The following is a 14060-nucleotide window of genomic DNA, read 5'->3' on the forward strand; positions in this document are numbered from 1 at the left end:
TTTTTTTTTTTTTTTTTTAATTCTGCTCGCTTTGTTTTCCAAACTCCTGCCTTGCCCGGCCCCATCTTTTTATGCTGCCCCAGCAGCCAGGATCCGCAGCTCCCTCCAGCACTCGCAGAGCCTCTCTCGCGTGGCTTAAAAAATATATCTATATATATATATCTATATATATCTATATAAATTATCAGTAATCATACTCATTTTCGTTGTTATCTATATATAGATCCCCCCCCCCTCCTCCTCCTCAGTTTGCTTTCTGCACATCGTCTCCAGGAAGCCTCTCCCGGTGCTTGCGCGAAGAGAAGCCACCTCGCTGTAGACCCTTTTGGATGATCTTGGGGGGCTGTATATGGAAATAGTGGGGTGCAGAGCAGAAGAAAACACTTGTCCTTTCCGCCCCCCAGCCATGCTTTTCCACGGGATCTCCGGAGGCCACATCCAAGGGATCATGGAGGAGATGGAGAGGAGATCCAAAACCGAGTCCCGCCTGGCCAAAGCGGGGCAGATGAACGGCCGGGAAGCGGTAAGAGAGGAGCTGGACGCGGGCAGGGGGAAGGGGGTGCCAGGCGCAGCTCGGCTCCGACCCGGAGGCCGGGCCAGGCAGGGCGGGCTCCGCACGAGCTCCGCACCCCGCCTTTGCGGCCGGGACAGCCGCCGACTTCAGCTCCAAACTCCGGAGCGACGCGGCACCGAGCCCGGGGCTGCTGTGCTGGGTCTGCCCGGCCTCCCTCGCGGGGCGCCCGGGGAAGCCACCTGGGATCTCCCCTTGTATGCGGGAGCAAGTTCACGTGCGTGGGCTCGAGCTCGTTCTTTCCTGCGTCCCGCCCCATCCCCACGGTGGATGCACGGGATCTCCTCCACCCCCTTCAAAACAACAACACAAATATCTTCCACTGCTGCAAACTTCCAGCGCGATCCCGAACTTGCTCGGGGCCGGAGGAAAGCGGGGGCTCTCCCAGGCCTGGCCCGCTCTCACGCCGCCGGGCCGCTTCTTGTTTCCGCAGAGCATGCCCCCCATGAGCCCCGAGAAGCCCGCGCTGTGTGCTGGCTGCGGAGGGAAGATCTCCGACCGCTATTACCTGCTGGCTGTTGACAAACAATGGCACCTCAGGTGTCTTAAGTGCTGTGAATGTAAACTGGCTCTGGAGTCAGAACTCACCTGCTTTGCCAAGGACGGCAGCATTTACTGCAAGGAGGACTACTACAGGTACGCGGCCCCGGGGCGCAGGGCTGGAGCGGGTCCCGGCACGGGCAGGAGAAAGACAGCCCCGCAGGCTGGATCGCTGCGGGGTGGCGGAGCGGATCCCCGGGGGCTGGAGCTGGTTCCTTCCCCTCCGGGGCCCACAGCAGGGACGGCTCATGCCCGGGGCTGCAGGGAACCGGCCCGAAGTGGGATCCGCCGGCCTGCCGGAGATCTCGGGCGTCCATCCCGCTAGGCAGAGCTGCGGCCCCTGCTTGCTTTACTTGTCTGGACTTCTGTCCCCCCCCCCCAGAGCTGAGTGTCCCCCCCACGAGCTCTCAGTAATTCGGGGTAGCGTTTAAAGGGATAATCGGGCTCCCCCGGGTCTTCGTTCCCCCCGTAAGGGAGTCGGCAGGGCGGCAGCCCCAGGCAGAAAGCTCCTTGTCCCCGGGCCGTTTCTCCCCCAAGCCGAGAGAGGTTCATCCCGAGCTGGGCCAGAGGCCTAGGGCGGAAGGCGCCGGAGCTGGTGTGGCTGGCAGCTGGGCGGGATGCGGAGGGTGGGGGGCAGGCAGGGCTTTCCCCTGCCCGCCCGGCTGATGCCCGCTCCTCTCTCCCCTTCAGACGGTTCTCCGTGCAGAGATGTGCCCGCTGCCACCTTGGGATCTCAGCCTCCGAAATGGTCATGAGAGCCAGGGAGTCGGTTTATCACTTGAGCTGCTTCACCTGCACCACCTGCAACAAGACTCTGACCACAGGCGATCACTTTGGCATGAAGGACAACCTGGTTTACTGCAGGGCCCACTTCGAGTCCCTTTTGCAAGGAGAATACCCCCCTCAGCTGAGCTACACTGAGCTGGCTGCCAAGAGCGGAGGGCTGGCCCTGCCCTACTTCAATGGCACTGGCACGGTCCAGAAAGGGAGGCCCAGGAAACGGAAAAGCCCGGCGCTAGGAGTGGACATCGTCAATTACAACTCAGGTGGGGACAGCACGCGGGGGACTCCCCGCACCCGGGCGGCTCTGGCGGGGTCGGGGCAGTAAACCGAGCAGGAGCCCACACGTGGCAGCGTCCCGGGGTACAGCCAAAAGCCCAAGCCCCACACGGAAAACAGCCTCCTTTGTCTGGAGGGATGCGGGAGAAGCTGCTGCTGCCTTGCTTAGATCCACAGCCACCCCCCGCCACCCTGGTCCTCTCGGAAAAGGGGGCTTAGTGCGCTGCAGGGCTTCCCTGCCCCGCTCGGCTTAATGCGGGTGCGCCACACACACGCACACACTCACTCTTACATCGTTTTCCACAGTGCTGACGCGCACACACACACACGATTATTGTGATGAATTCCTCAAGCCCAAATCGTTTGAACACACACACACACACACACACACACACACACACACACAAATATCGTTTTCCACAGTGCCGACACACACACGCACACTTACATTATTTCCCACAAGTGCTCGCTTTCTCTCTCTCACACACACACTTCAATCATTTCCCACGGTGTGGACACACACACGTGTGCACACACTTATATCGTTCCCCACAGTGCTGACGAGTTCAAGCCCAGGTCCAGCACTGGCCCGGGCAGCATCTCCCTGCACCGCCACAGCCAGACTTAGCAGCCAAGCCGAGAGCTGGGACATGGACCCCCGCGGCAGTCCCGCTAGTCCGCGAGAGGGGTGGAAAGACCCGGGAGCGACGGCCCCGTTGCCGTGTAATGCGAGCCGGTTCCTGGAGCCGGCGGGACGAGCCGGGTCGGGCGCGCAGGGAGCGGGAGGCCGTGGCGGGGGGCTCTGCGCTCCCCGGGGCAGGGGGCAGTCAGTGGTAACAAAGCACCGAGCCCCGCGGGTCAGCCGTCCCCCCCAGGCCCCGACCCGGGGCGGTGCGTGCAGGGTCGGGGCCGCCGCCTGCAAGCGCGGAGGCCGCTTCAGCTCCTCTGATGCGTGGCCTCGGAGCCCGGGCAATCGGGGCATTAATTGTTCTTTGCTAATTGACGCTGACATCGGCATCCCTGGCACCCGAGCCGTTCCCAGTCAGGCCCCGCAGCTCGGGAGGAGGCGAGCCCGGGCGCCGCTCCCCTTAGGGCCGAGCGGGAAGTTTTGCCGCGGGGCTCCGGGCCGGGCGCAGCGGTTTCACCACGAGCCGGGGGTGGGCAGCAGCTGGGCCGCGGGGTGCAGCAGGAGATGGACGACATCCCCGCGGGTAAAAGCCGGCGCTCGCCCCAAAGTCCAACCAAACGCCCCTTCTGATCCGCGACCCCCGGGATCAGGCCGTCCCCTGGGAGCCCCCCGGTTGCGCTAGGGCGAGACCCGACGTGACTTTTTAGGACCCCCCCCGCCACGAAACCGTGATCTGGAGAGCTCAGCCAGATCTAGCTCCGGGCATTGCGATCCCCTGCCTCGTGCCAGCCCGAGACTGTTGGTCACGGGCTGAAAAAGAGGGGATTCTTCCCTGAAAGGAGGAGAAAACAGATCTCCCTGTAGCAACCAGCCTTTCCACCCCTCACCATCTCCCTGCTCCTCCTTTTCCCCCCCTCCCTTGCCGTGTGAGTCGGGATCGACACCGGTTCTTCCATGCAGCGAGTCCACACGAGCCCCAAGCGGGGCACAACGACGTGCCGCTGAATGCACACCCCTTGCTAAAGCAAGGAGGAGCCCTGTGGGCAGGGGGCAGCCCTTTCCGATATTAGGTATAATATGTCCTGGGTTTGTTTTTTGGTTGTTTTGTTTCTTTTTTTTTTTCCTTCCCAACGAACTGGCGGCTTAGGTGGAAGCCCGGGCACAAGTTGCCTAACGGGACAGCCAGGGCGAGGAGGAAATCTTGGGGCAGGCACAGAGGATTTGGTTGAAAAAGACCTCGCTGCATATTATCCGCTATTGCATGTGGCAGCCGGGCAGCAAACTGTGTCTCCCTGGCTTGGTGGCACGTCATGACATCCCGCTGGAAGGAGATCCCGCAAGTTTTTCCACCTCCAAGTCCTAGCCCTCCGTTGCAAACTCCAACCTCTGGGAACGACTGAAAGGAGGTGGCAGTGACCCCTAGTGGCATTTGAGGGAGGCTGATTGCTCATTTGGAGGGTGACTCGTTTGCACAACGAGGCTGATCGGGAGCCCGCTTAGCAATTAGCTTTAAACGTTTGATTTGCATGGTTTAAGGTCATTTGGGGGTTCCTGAGCATGGCCATTACTCCTGGGTTGAGCAGACTGTCCCGTGCCTCCACTGTAATTTCCCGAGAGAACCTCTCCCACCTTAGAGTGGGTAGGAAGGGAATAAGAGTAATGCCGAAATGTGTGGAATTTAGTTCCAAAACGAACCAAATTTCAAAGACTAGGCTCAACAGCTGCGGGGGGAAAAAAATCCAATTATCGTATAAAGTGACTCCATAAACAATTTCAGAGGATCACAAAAGAGCAGAATTAAACTCTCCTTGATGTAGCCGGATGCTGTCCTAGTCGACATTGATCCGTGGCATTTAATAAGACATTATTCAACAATTCAAACGGCTTAAAACAGAAAGAAATGTGCCAATTCTGATTCGGCTAACAATATAAAACCATGCTGTGGCGGGAAAAAAAGTTTATTTTCCACCAATATTCTATTAGTCTAGCTTAGATTTTTGTTTTAATTTTCCTTAACAAAGACCAAAAGCAATCTAGTGCTTTGGAACTGGAGAAAGAATGAGAGAACTGGCTCTGTCAAAGGTTTCTTACCTGACATTAAGCGAATCCCTTAATCTCTATTTCTCAGTTTCAAATATTGTTAAGATGAAATTACAACAGTATTTCACAGGGTTATGAGTTTCAGGCCGTTGATGTTTGCAAGTCGTTCAGATGCTACATTGATGAGTGCCATGCCTTGTATAACTCAATGCATACATTTTACTTAAAATAGGCAAAGCTTTTTCTATAGTAGCAACTATATGTTAGAAACAATTATTTTAATAGTTATTGTTCTGAACCATTCTCCAATGGGTATAGCAAGAAGAGAGAGTGACTTTTCAAGTCAACATAATTTTTCTTTCCTTAGGACAATGTTTTACACAGATGTTGCTTAAGAAGCAGACATTTTATTATGTGTATATATAATAACTATGCTGAATGCACTTTGAGAAATCCTGGCAATAAGAAGTATGCAGCACTGGCCATTAAAGAAAAATGGTGTAAAAAATTTGCAGCATCATATTGCCTAGCTTGAGCTATCCTCTAGTTTTCCAGACAACTTTAAGAATTTTAGGAGGCCATATAATACCATTTCAACCACTTGGAGCACAAGCTGGTATAATAATTCCAGAGATTGGGATTTTCCAAAGGAGATTTTATTTTATTAACTTTTGCTCCATTGAAGACAAGTCATAATAAATGAATAGGCACTGTGAAACCATAGTGATAAACATGATGAAAGAGCTTAAAGACAAATTGTCTTCCTTACTTTATGATTTGAATGTTTTATATAGCTTGCAACTATCTAAAATAATTTCTTAGGGTTAGATTCTGATATCCTTATTTACATGGAGCTGTTGTTCAGATTAGTCCCACTGAAAGTACAGTGTTAATCAGCAGTAGTAAATGCCTCAGAAACCTGGCCCCAAATTACTTCCAAGGTAACTTCTATTTCCTGGGGGTTTCAAAGTTGTCAATGAACTTTGAAAGTCTAGCTGTAACTTTATGTATTGTTAGAATCTCTTCTAGTCTAGGTGAGCCTCTGTCAATGCACTGTCCAATTAGCATGTGTTCATATTGACTAGTCTTTTCATTTAGTAAACAAGACGGCTCTGACAGAGAATAAGTTTTTTCTTTTTTTGGTAATTGCAAGTACTTTTACCTCTGTTCTTAGCACTGTAAATCAGTGTCCATGCACTGATGTGATTCAAGAAGCACACTGTGTACTTTTCCATACTTTTTTAGAAGATTCAGGGTCAGACAGGCTGAGTAAATAAATCCAGCAACTGCAAGGAAGCAGTCAAAAAAGTCAAATGAAAATAAATCCTGAGCTAGCTTACATGATATGTTCTTAGACCTTTTCTTAAATGAGACATTCTTAATATTCTTTGTACGACTGAAATCAGGTTTGACCCCTATGTAACTGAGTTCCCTGAAAATAACCAGATTATTTCTCAAGCCAAAAATGTAAAACATGGTTAGTTTTGTTGCTTTTCTTGGTAACAGTGTCACTTCTAGCCTAACTATGAGCAATGGTGCGATGGAACCCAGAACAATGGAAATTCTGGTGTACAGCTTATGGCTATGCGGCAGAAATCTGCAACATATTTCTCTTTCAAAATCACTTCAACAGTCTTGGCTATAATCAATCAAAGAAGCTGTTTCAAGGATTGTGATCCAGTGGTAGAAAGGCCAAAGAAGGTACCAACCTAGGGCTATTGTTATCTGGGGTGACTGTTGCAGGCATCAACCCAAAAACAAGGATGCTTGGCTGCAACTGCTGTCTGGAGGTGTTTTTCATCATTTTACATAAAATCCTGGGAAGAATCCAAATATTTTGGACTTTATCTGAACAATAGTTCAGTGTTTCCACTTTGTAGAATCAGCTGTCAAAACAAGCCTTCCCAATCTCATGTCTCTTTTAATGATAACTGGTGAGAAGGCCACCAAGATTAACAAAGTATCCTGACTTTTGCTCTGCTCTCCAGCTAGAAGTGTTTCACTGAGTGGAGTTTCAAAATGTGAATGAGATATTACACGATGCCTTGGCAACATGTAGTACAACCTTCATCAGCAAAGGAGAGAGATTTGCCTGAAAATTTATGTCAAGGGAGGGTGACTGGTAGGCCTCCCCTCAATACATTAGCCTCTTAGCAAGTGTGGGCCTGGGGGGATGTAATCAATATTAAGAACCGGAGCAGACCATCCTTTGGAGCTATTTTTCTGATCATCCAATGATTACTCGTCTGCCTTTTCACATACCACATTAGATCAATTCCTCTCTTTTTTTCTCCAAAACAGAGTATGATTCTGGAAAATTGCCTGACTTTTTTTTTTTCTTTACTCCATGATGACACATGATCACCAACTCCATGTTGTATTTTGTCTGTTGATCAGGTTGTAATGAGAATGAGGCAGATCACCTGGACAGAGACCAGCAGCCTTATCCCCCATCCCAGAAGACCAAGCGTATGCGCACCTCCTTCAAACACCACCAGCTTCGCACCATGAAGTCCTACTTTGCTATCAACCACAACCCGGATGCCAAGGACCTCAAGCAGCTTGCTCAGAAAACGGGCCTCACCAAGAGAGTTCTGCAGGTAAGAAGCCACCATGACAAAATTGACAAAACTTCCCCTCACCCCTGCCAGTACAATAGTATTACCCTTATTTATAATGCTACGTGTGTATATATATATGCATATATGTATATGTGCGTGTGTATATATATATATATCTTCTTGTTAGCTGCGTCCCTAGTGGGTGCACAGAGAACTTAAGGGATAAGATAGTGCATGGTAGGAGTGCCCAATGTATACCTCACCACCCAAAAGTAGCCCACAGAATTTGATTATATGGCTTGTGATCACCCTCATCCTCAGCAGAGGGAAATTTTCTCCGGAGTCTATAAGCTCCAGAAGTAAAGCAGTGTGCCCTGGGGTCTGCAGTCTCTATGCAGTGACCTCCATATTAAAGACCAAGGTTGCTATAATTCACTTAATTTTGCACAAATTGGGTATAGCCTTGGGGGTTCCAGTAAGTTATTTATGTGGCCCTTTTTTAGATACAGTTTGGGTTCCCTGGTATATGACAAAATTTGGCTGATGTGATTCTCCAGACCAGACTATCTACTTTCTTCATGTCTGTCAGACAGGTCATCAGTCAGGATGTCCATAGAAACGTATATCATTATTTCCCTGCCTTAGACAACCCAGCAAATGACATCTTTTTTAAAAAACAAACCAACAAACAAAAAGAACACTGGCAATCCCTTTATATCTGTGCTGGCTCACTAAGATCCAAGTGATGCATGTATTGCTGTGTGCAGTATGCAAAGGGAGGAAAGTGGTCAAGAAGGAAAATCTATAAGTAACAATTGCTTGTCCGTGATGTGTATCATTTTAAATATTTTCAGTGAACCCACAGGTTTATGGGGTAGAATAAGAATAGGTGACCCATAATAATCAGCAGTACAGGGGATAGTGTCATTCTCCCTTTTTCATCTTTAGTCTGTAAAAATGATTATGAAAATTTACCATCCTTCGCAAAACTCTGCTCATCTCCTCTTTACCATGATGACTGAGGTAATCAAAGTCCTGAGGATGTATCATTTACCCACTGTAACGTTTGCTCTTCTTGGAAGAGTGAGTAGAATTTTGCAAGACCGCTCTAAATTCCTTATTATATGCTGCAATGTTCTCCTAACCAGCACCAATGGTGCTGGGCCTAATGTACATGTGCCTTTGTGTGACAGAAACGATACCTACTAGTACCAGATGAAGCTGTAGAGTTTACTTAGATGATTTGCCAAACAAAAACAAACATCAAAAATTACATAAAAGCAAAAACAAAAAAAACACAAAAACAAACATCGGTAAAGAAATCAATTGGGATTGGTTTGCAGGTTTGGTTCCAAAACGCAAGAGCCAAATTCAGAAGGAACCTTTTGCGGCAGGAGAATGGGGGTGTCGATAAAGCTGATGGCACGTCACTTCCGGCACCGCCCTCAGCAGACAGCGGCGCTCTCACTCCACCCGGCACTGCGACCACTTTAACAGACCTGACCAATCCCACTATCACTGTAGTGACATCAGTGACCTCTAACTTGGACAGCCACGAATCCGGAAGCCCCTCACAAACTACCTTAACGAACCTTTTCTAACATTTGAGTTTTTTTTATTCTTACTCTTCTTCTTTATTATTATTATTATTATTTTCAAGACTTTTTTTTAAACAAACCCACAAAATATTTGGGAAAATAAACAGCTTGGTGTGTAGCATCTGCAGCCACTTGGCAAATGAGTTTGCAGTAACATGTCTCTATTATAAATGAACATGTTTTGTCTATAACTTGTATTCAGATTTTTTTTAACTCATCAGAAAATTGAAGGGAAGATTATGAATCATTCTAATAAGTGCCTCTTAAAATTGTATGTTACTTATTTCCAGATTCTTGAAAAAAAAAGAGCTTTATCACAAAGGACAGAAAATTATTTTCCCACTTGGATAATTACATTAAGGCTCAGTTTAATTAAAACCAACAGATTGCTGCTCTGTGATTGTATCTGCACTCATGGTGTTTCAGAGTCCTAATTCCCATTTTATTTTTATAAGACATTTTAAAATTTTGTATTATTTATCACACCTGAACAAATCAAGCTAGTAACTGGAATAAAGAAGCATTTTCAGTCCCAATGCTTTTTATAGTATAAACATTAGTTATGAGCTTGACCCTGCTTGAGCAGCAAACATTCCTACTGAAGTCAATAATCCCAATCCTGCAAGCCCTTCACCTATACAGAATGTCTTCTGACACCAATGGAAAGTGCACCAATGGAAAGTGGATGGAGTATTTGAATGGTTAGACCAATGGCAATAATGTGTGAGTAAGGACAAGAAGATTGGGCCACTGGCCTGTGAATTTGTTCACACCCAATGCCCTGATCCTGCAGACAGATTCTAGAGTGACCTTACTTATGGGAGGAGCCTTATTGAAGTATCTGCCAGAAAACTTTACTCATGTGAGGAGCCCCATTGACATCAGTGTGACTGCTAACATGAGTAAGGGTACCTGACTATTGGCAGGATGAAGCCCTAAGCTTGAATACTTCAGTATAATCATTATTGCATAGATACATTTTCATTTTTATGTCTCTGTCAAATTGATTTGGATCTTGAAAGGAATAAAGACAATTAAGTCTCTCTCTCTCTATATATTATGGCTTTGATTCTGCACTGATAAAACCAGTGGGAGAGTTGGCCAGTGACTTCCATGAGCATAGGATCAACTTCCAAAAGCCTATAATGATACTTAGGTCATTTTTTATTAATATTTTTTTCAGGGAAGATGGAAATAAGCAAAATATAATTTATTAAGATGTTTAAGGAAACTGGTTTTAATACATTTCCATTGCTATTTTGAATTTTACTTTAGATGTTTCATGAGACTGCATCAGACATTTTGTTCAATATATGACTAATAATCTTTAATATTTCTAATATATTTTAGGGTTTTTTTAAATTTTTGTATAAAAGAAAAAGGGTAGAGAAAACTCTTATGAAATTGGGAATTGACAGTGGATAGTTTGAAGCAGATAAACTCAGAAGCCAGGTGGATGCTGATCTGAATACATTTCCTAGTTTACAATAGCAATTTTTCTTTTTCTTAATTTTATTTAAGCTAAAAGTCTGAATGGTCTGGGCAGTGGTGAATGTTCATTTGTATCCTTTTATTGTAGTTCAACATCAATTAGATTGTGGAGAGTCTCAGACACAAACAAACAAAAATAACAGTCAAAATCTATGTCTTGCTTTTAGTGGATTGTTAAGAATAACTTTGCACATATATCCCACTTTCTAGACCCCATGAAGTCTCTTTTTTGGTGGTCAAAGTGGCTATTTAATATATTTTAAAGGTGTCCTTTTTGGCTGTATAAATGTGTGGTTACATATTGACAGTTCACTGCCCACATTAAAGTGCATTATTGTAATTTTTGCTCAGGGTTTTTAGAAAATTAGCACAGAAAAGTAGCTTATTTTTTAAAAAAAGATGATGGAAGAGATGTTAACACTGTAATAGAGGAAAGGTGTGTTTGCCATTATATATTTAGCAAGTATGGTTATCATCTTCTCTGGATATTAAATCTTGACTTTTCCTATTTCTATTACCTTATGGGCATTTACCACTAACCAGACCAAACAACCTTGGTAAGGCTGAGATCTTTATTAATACACTTTTACAGGTAAAAATATTGATACTTATAAATTTTGTTCTTTGACAGAACAATATATGGTACTATAGATCTACTTTATTAAGTAGACTAATTAAAACTCAGTTCTACTATGTGCCTTATGATATAACTTGGGAGTAAGTTTGTGAAAAATCAGGATATATGTGTTGTTTGTTAAATTAACTGTTTTAAGCCCTTTTGACACCTCACTAGTTTTGTACTGTTTTACCTCTTATTTCTGAAACTCTTTTTATGGTGTATCCTGTTAGAGGGGACAAACATGTCATAGAAAGCAGTTGTGCACTCTTTCAGATATAGTTGATAAATTCAATAATCTTATATATTGAGCTTCGTGTTTATAGTACAGTAAGTGGTCTAGCAAAATTGTCCATGTTTCTTTGTTTATTGATAAATGCATTGTATAGAAACTATTTCCCCTAAATATTTATGGACCAAACAATTGTGATATATCCTATTAAATTTGTGTGAATAAAACCATTTTGAATCTAAAGAGTTTTATTTCCCATCAGTTATTATTATTTTTTTAATTTAAAGTCTACCTGTACCAGTGTGTCTCTTTGCTTTTACAGTATGTGTGAATCATTGGTGTTAAACATGGTAACACAGCCTTATAAATACGTTAAAGTCCAGTTTCTTTTTGGGCTTTTGCTTTCTTCATATGAACTATACATGCGATTGCTGGTGCAACTTAGGTTTTAGTTTTCAAAATTCTTTTTTCCTTTATTTTGCTTTTGAACATGAAAAGTAATGCCCCACTGATTTGATATTGCAACCCTGTCTTAGGATTCTAAAAATCAGAAAACTAGCAGCTAAAGTAATTGCATGAAAAATATAACCTAAATAATTATGATGAAATGAATCAAGATTTAATGCTAGGTATATTAAACACAAATTAGAATTGCAGACCCCTAAAAGCCAGGTTGCTCTGTAGTTTAATAAATTGTCACTATGATTTCTTTCAGGGAGAACAAATCTTGGGGCATTACAGCCAAACATCCCGACGTTTGAAAATTCCCTAAAGTATTAAAAGAAGGGGAAAAGTTTGATCGGAAATCCACTGCAGTGAAGACAAAGACAATATTAGGTTATGATAATCATACATTTAAAAATCTATTGAGCCAAAAAAAAAGACTTGATGTCATTTCCTGAATGTTAACAAAACATATGTTATTTTATGATGTCTAATTAACAGAACGGAAGGCTTCAAAATTGTATGGTATTAAAACAAATTTAGAGAAACTGTGTATAAAACCAGAGCAACCTGGCAACAATCTACCCGGCCCATATTTGAAGGCAATTTTTCTTTAAAAAAAAGTCACATTTGTCAAGCACAAGTACTTGTAAAATAAAATCTGAATGCATTCATTCCACTTGCTTGCTAATGTGTATTAGTCATATCTGTTAAATGGATTTTTGTAAATTCTAAGAAAGCTTTTCATTCATTTAAGATCATAGGGATCAAAACCCAGTAATTTTAGTATTATTGTTTCTGACTTTTTTTAATGAAACAAAAAAATCTGCATGCACTTTTCCATCTGTCACTTATAGTGTACATTTCTGTATGATGAATTTCTCTTTGATGTTTCTTGTATAATAGCTTTCATTAATAAACATTTTATTTGATGCAAATATAGTTAACTTTATGTAAACACATATCTAACTGTTTAAATTAATTTAGACTTACCTTTTTGAAAAGAAGCAGTACAGTACAATTCCAAAATGTTATAAATAGAAATCATAAGGAGGTGGCAATACTGTTGCACTCTATAACATTTACTTTGGAGTTTTAATTTTTTCATGTTTATATTCACTGCGTACAGTTGACATGTTTAAAAAAAATACTATCAGCCTCAAAAATTAAATAACACCCAAATCTCCCTCCATATAAGCATATGCAGTACAGCATGTAAAACCATCAATGATATTTAGAATACCAGCATATAATTTGTGGTTCCCTGAGATGTTTACATAGTCACTATGCAAGGAGCAAATTTGTTTAACTAGTAAGAAAACTTTGTCCTAAGGAAGAGCTGATCTTTGCCCAGTCCAAATCACAGATGATTTTTACAAGCCAACAAGCAAGTGTAACAATAATCAATTCTTTTTAGTGACAAGGTTTTGTAATTGTTAAAAAAAAGACTATTTGCAGAAAGATTTTTTTTTTAAAAAGCTATATTCCTATTTAACTGTGTAGCCAAAGCATATGTTAAACAAATTAACATAAAAAGTCTTGCCAGAAAATCTTTTCATTAAGATGACATTTTTATTATATACAGATGAACCCTATGTAAACGATGTAACTTTTATGAATACTGACAGACATTAAATATTTCACTTACGTGTATTCTCAGCATTTTGAATGTTTTCTTAAACTCTCTCAGTTTCTGAGCGCTAAAAAGCAAGCCAAAGATACTCAGAACATATAGTTATGAGCAGTGTAACACGAAGTCAGGCACAGATTACTTTAATAATTTCAAAACCTGTAAATAGAGTGGTCAAGCTACAGTAAAAAAGTTATCATTTACTAGCAGCAATTATGGGGAGTATTGTTTAAATAACATTTTTTACAGTGTGTTGTAAAATACTATTGAAAAAGTTAGTACAGAGGCCTTAATTCAAATCAGCTTGATCAGAAATTTAAGTATACTGTGAAAATCTTAAACGGAGCCTTATGTGTTTGTGTAAAAGCACATAAAGGTAGGAAAACAGTTACAGTTATTCATATTACATCACCCTATGGTGTTCTTCTGCTGTGCTTATAAAAATAATGCCATTATGAACTCTAAGAAATTGATCTAATAATTAAGGAACTTGCTGGTGGAGCTGGGGGGTGGAGAGGGAAGGGGGATCCATTTATCTAATGTAAAATCTTGTATAAACCAATGTGTTCATTATCTCTAGTAAATGGACAGATTCCTTGCTTTTCTTTAATTCTTAGAGATGCACTTCTGTTAAAAATCATGCCCTCTAT

General features: G+C 43.4%; 1 protein-coding gene across 5 annotated transcripts in view; it reads left to right on the forward strand.

Moving 5' to 3' along the window:
* Positions 1–13433, forward strand: part of LHX9 (LIM homeobox 9) — a 16724-nt gene extending 3291 nt beyond the window's left edge. The window contains exons 2-7 of one of the 5 annotated variants that reach the window (XM_019502042.1): positions 224–286; positions 405–523; positions 1005–1207; positions 1802–2157; positions 7236–7438; positions 8743–12044. In XM_019502042.1, coding sequence (XP_019357587.1) covers positions 407–523; positions 1005–1207; positions 1802–2157; positions 7236–7438; positions 8743–9000 — 1137 coding nt within the window. In that variant the 5' untranslated portion in view covers positions 224–286; positions 405–406 and the 3' untranslated portion in view covers positions 9001–12044. The other 4 variants (XM_019502039.1, XM_019502041.1, XM_019502043.1 and 1 more) reach the window with 4 other exon arrangements.
* Positions 13434–14060: the final 627 nt, after the last annotated feature.

This window comes from Gavialis gangeticus, unplaced genomic scaffold (assembly GCF_001723915.1).
Source record: "Gavialis gangeticus isolate Ggan-Ray unplaced genomic scaffold, GavGan_comp1, whole genome shotgun sequence".
Classification (NCBI taxonomy): domain Eukaryota; kingdom Metazoa; phylum Chordata; order Crocodylia; family Gavialidae; genus Gavialis; species Gavialis gangeticus.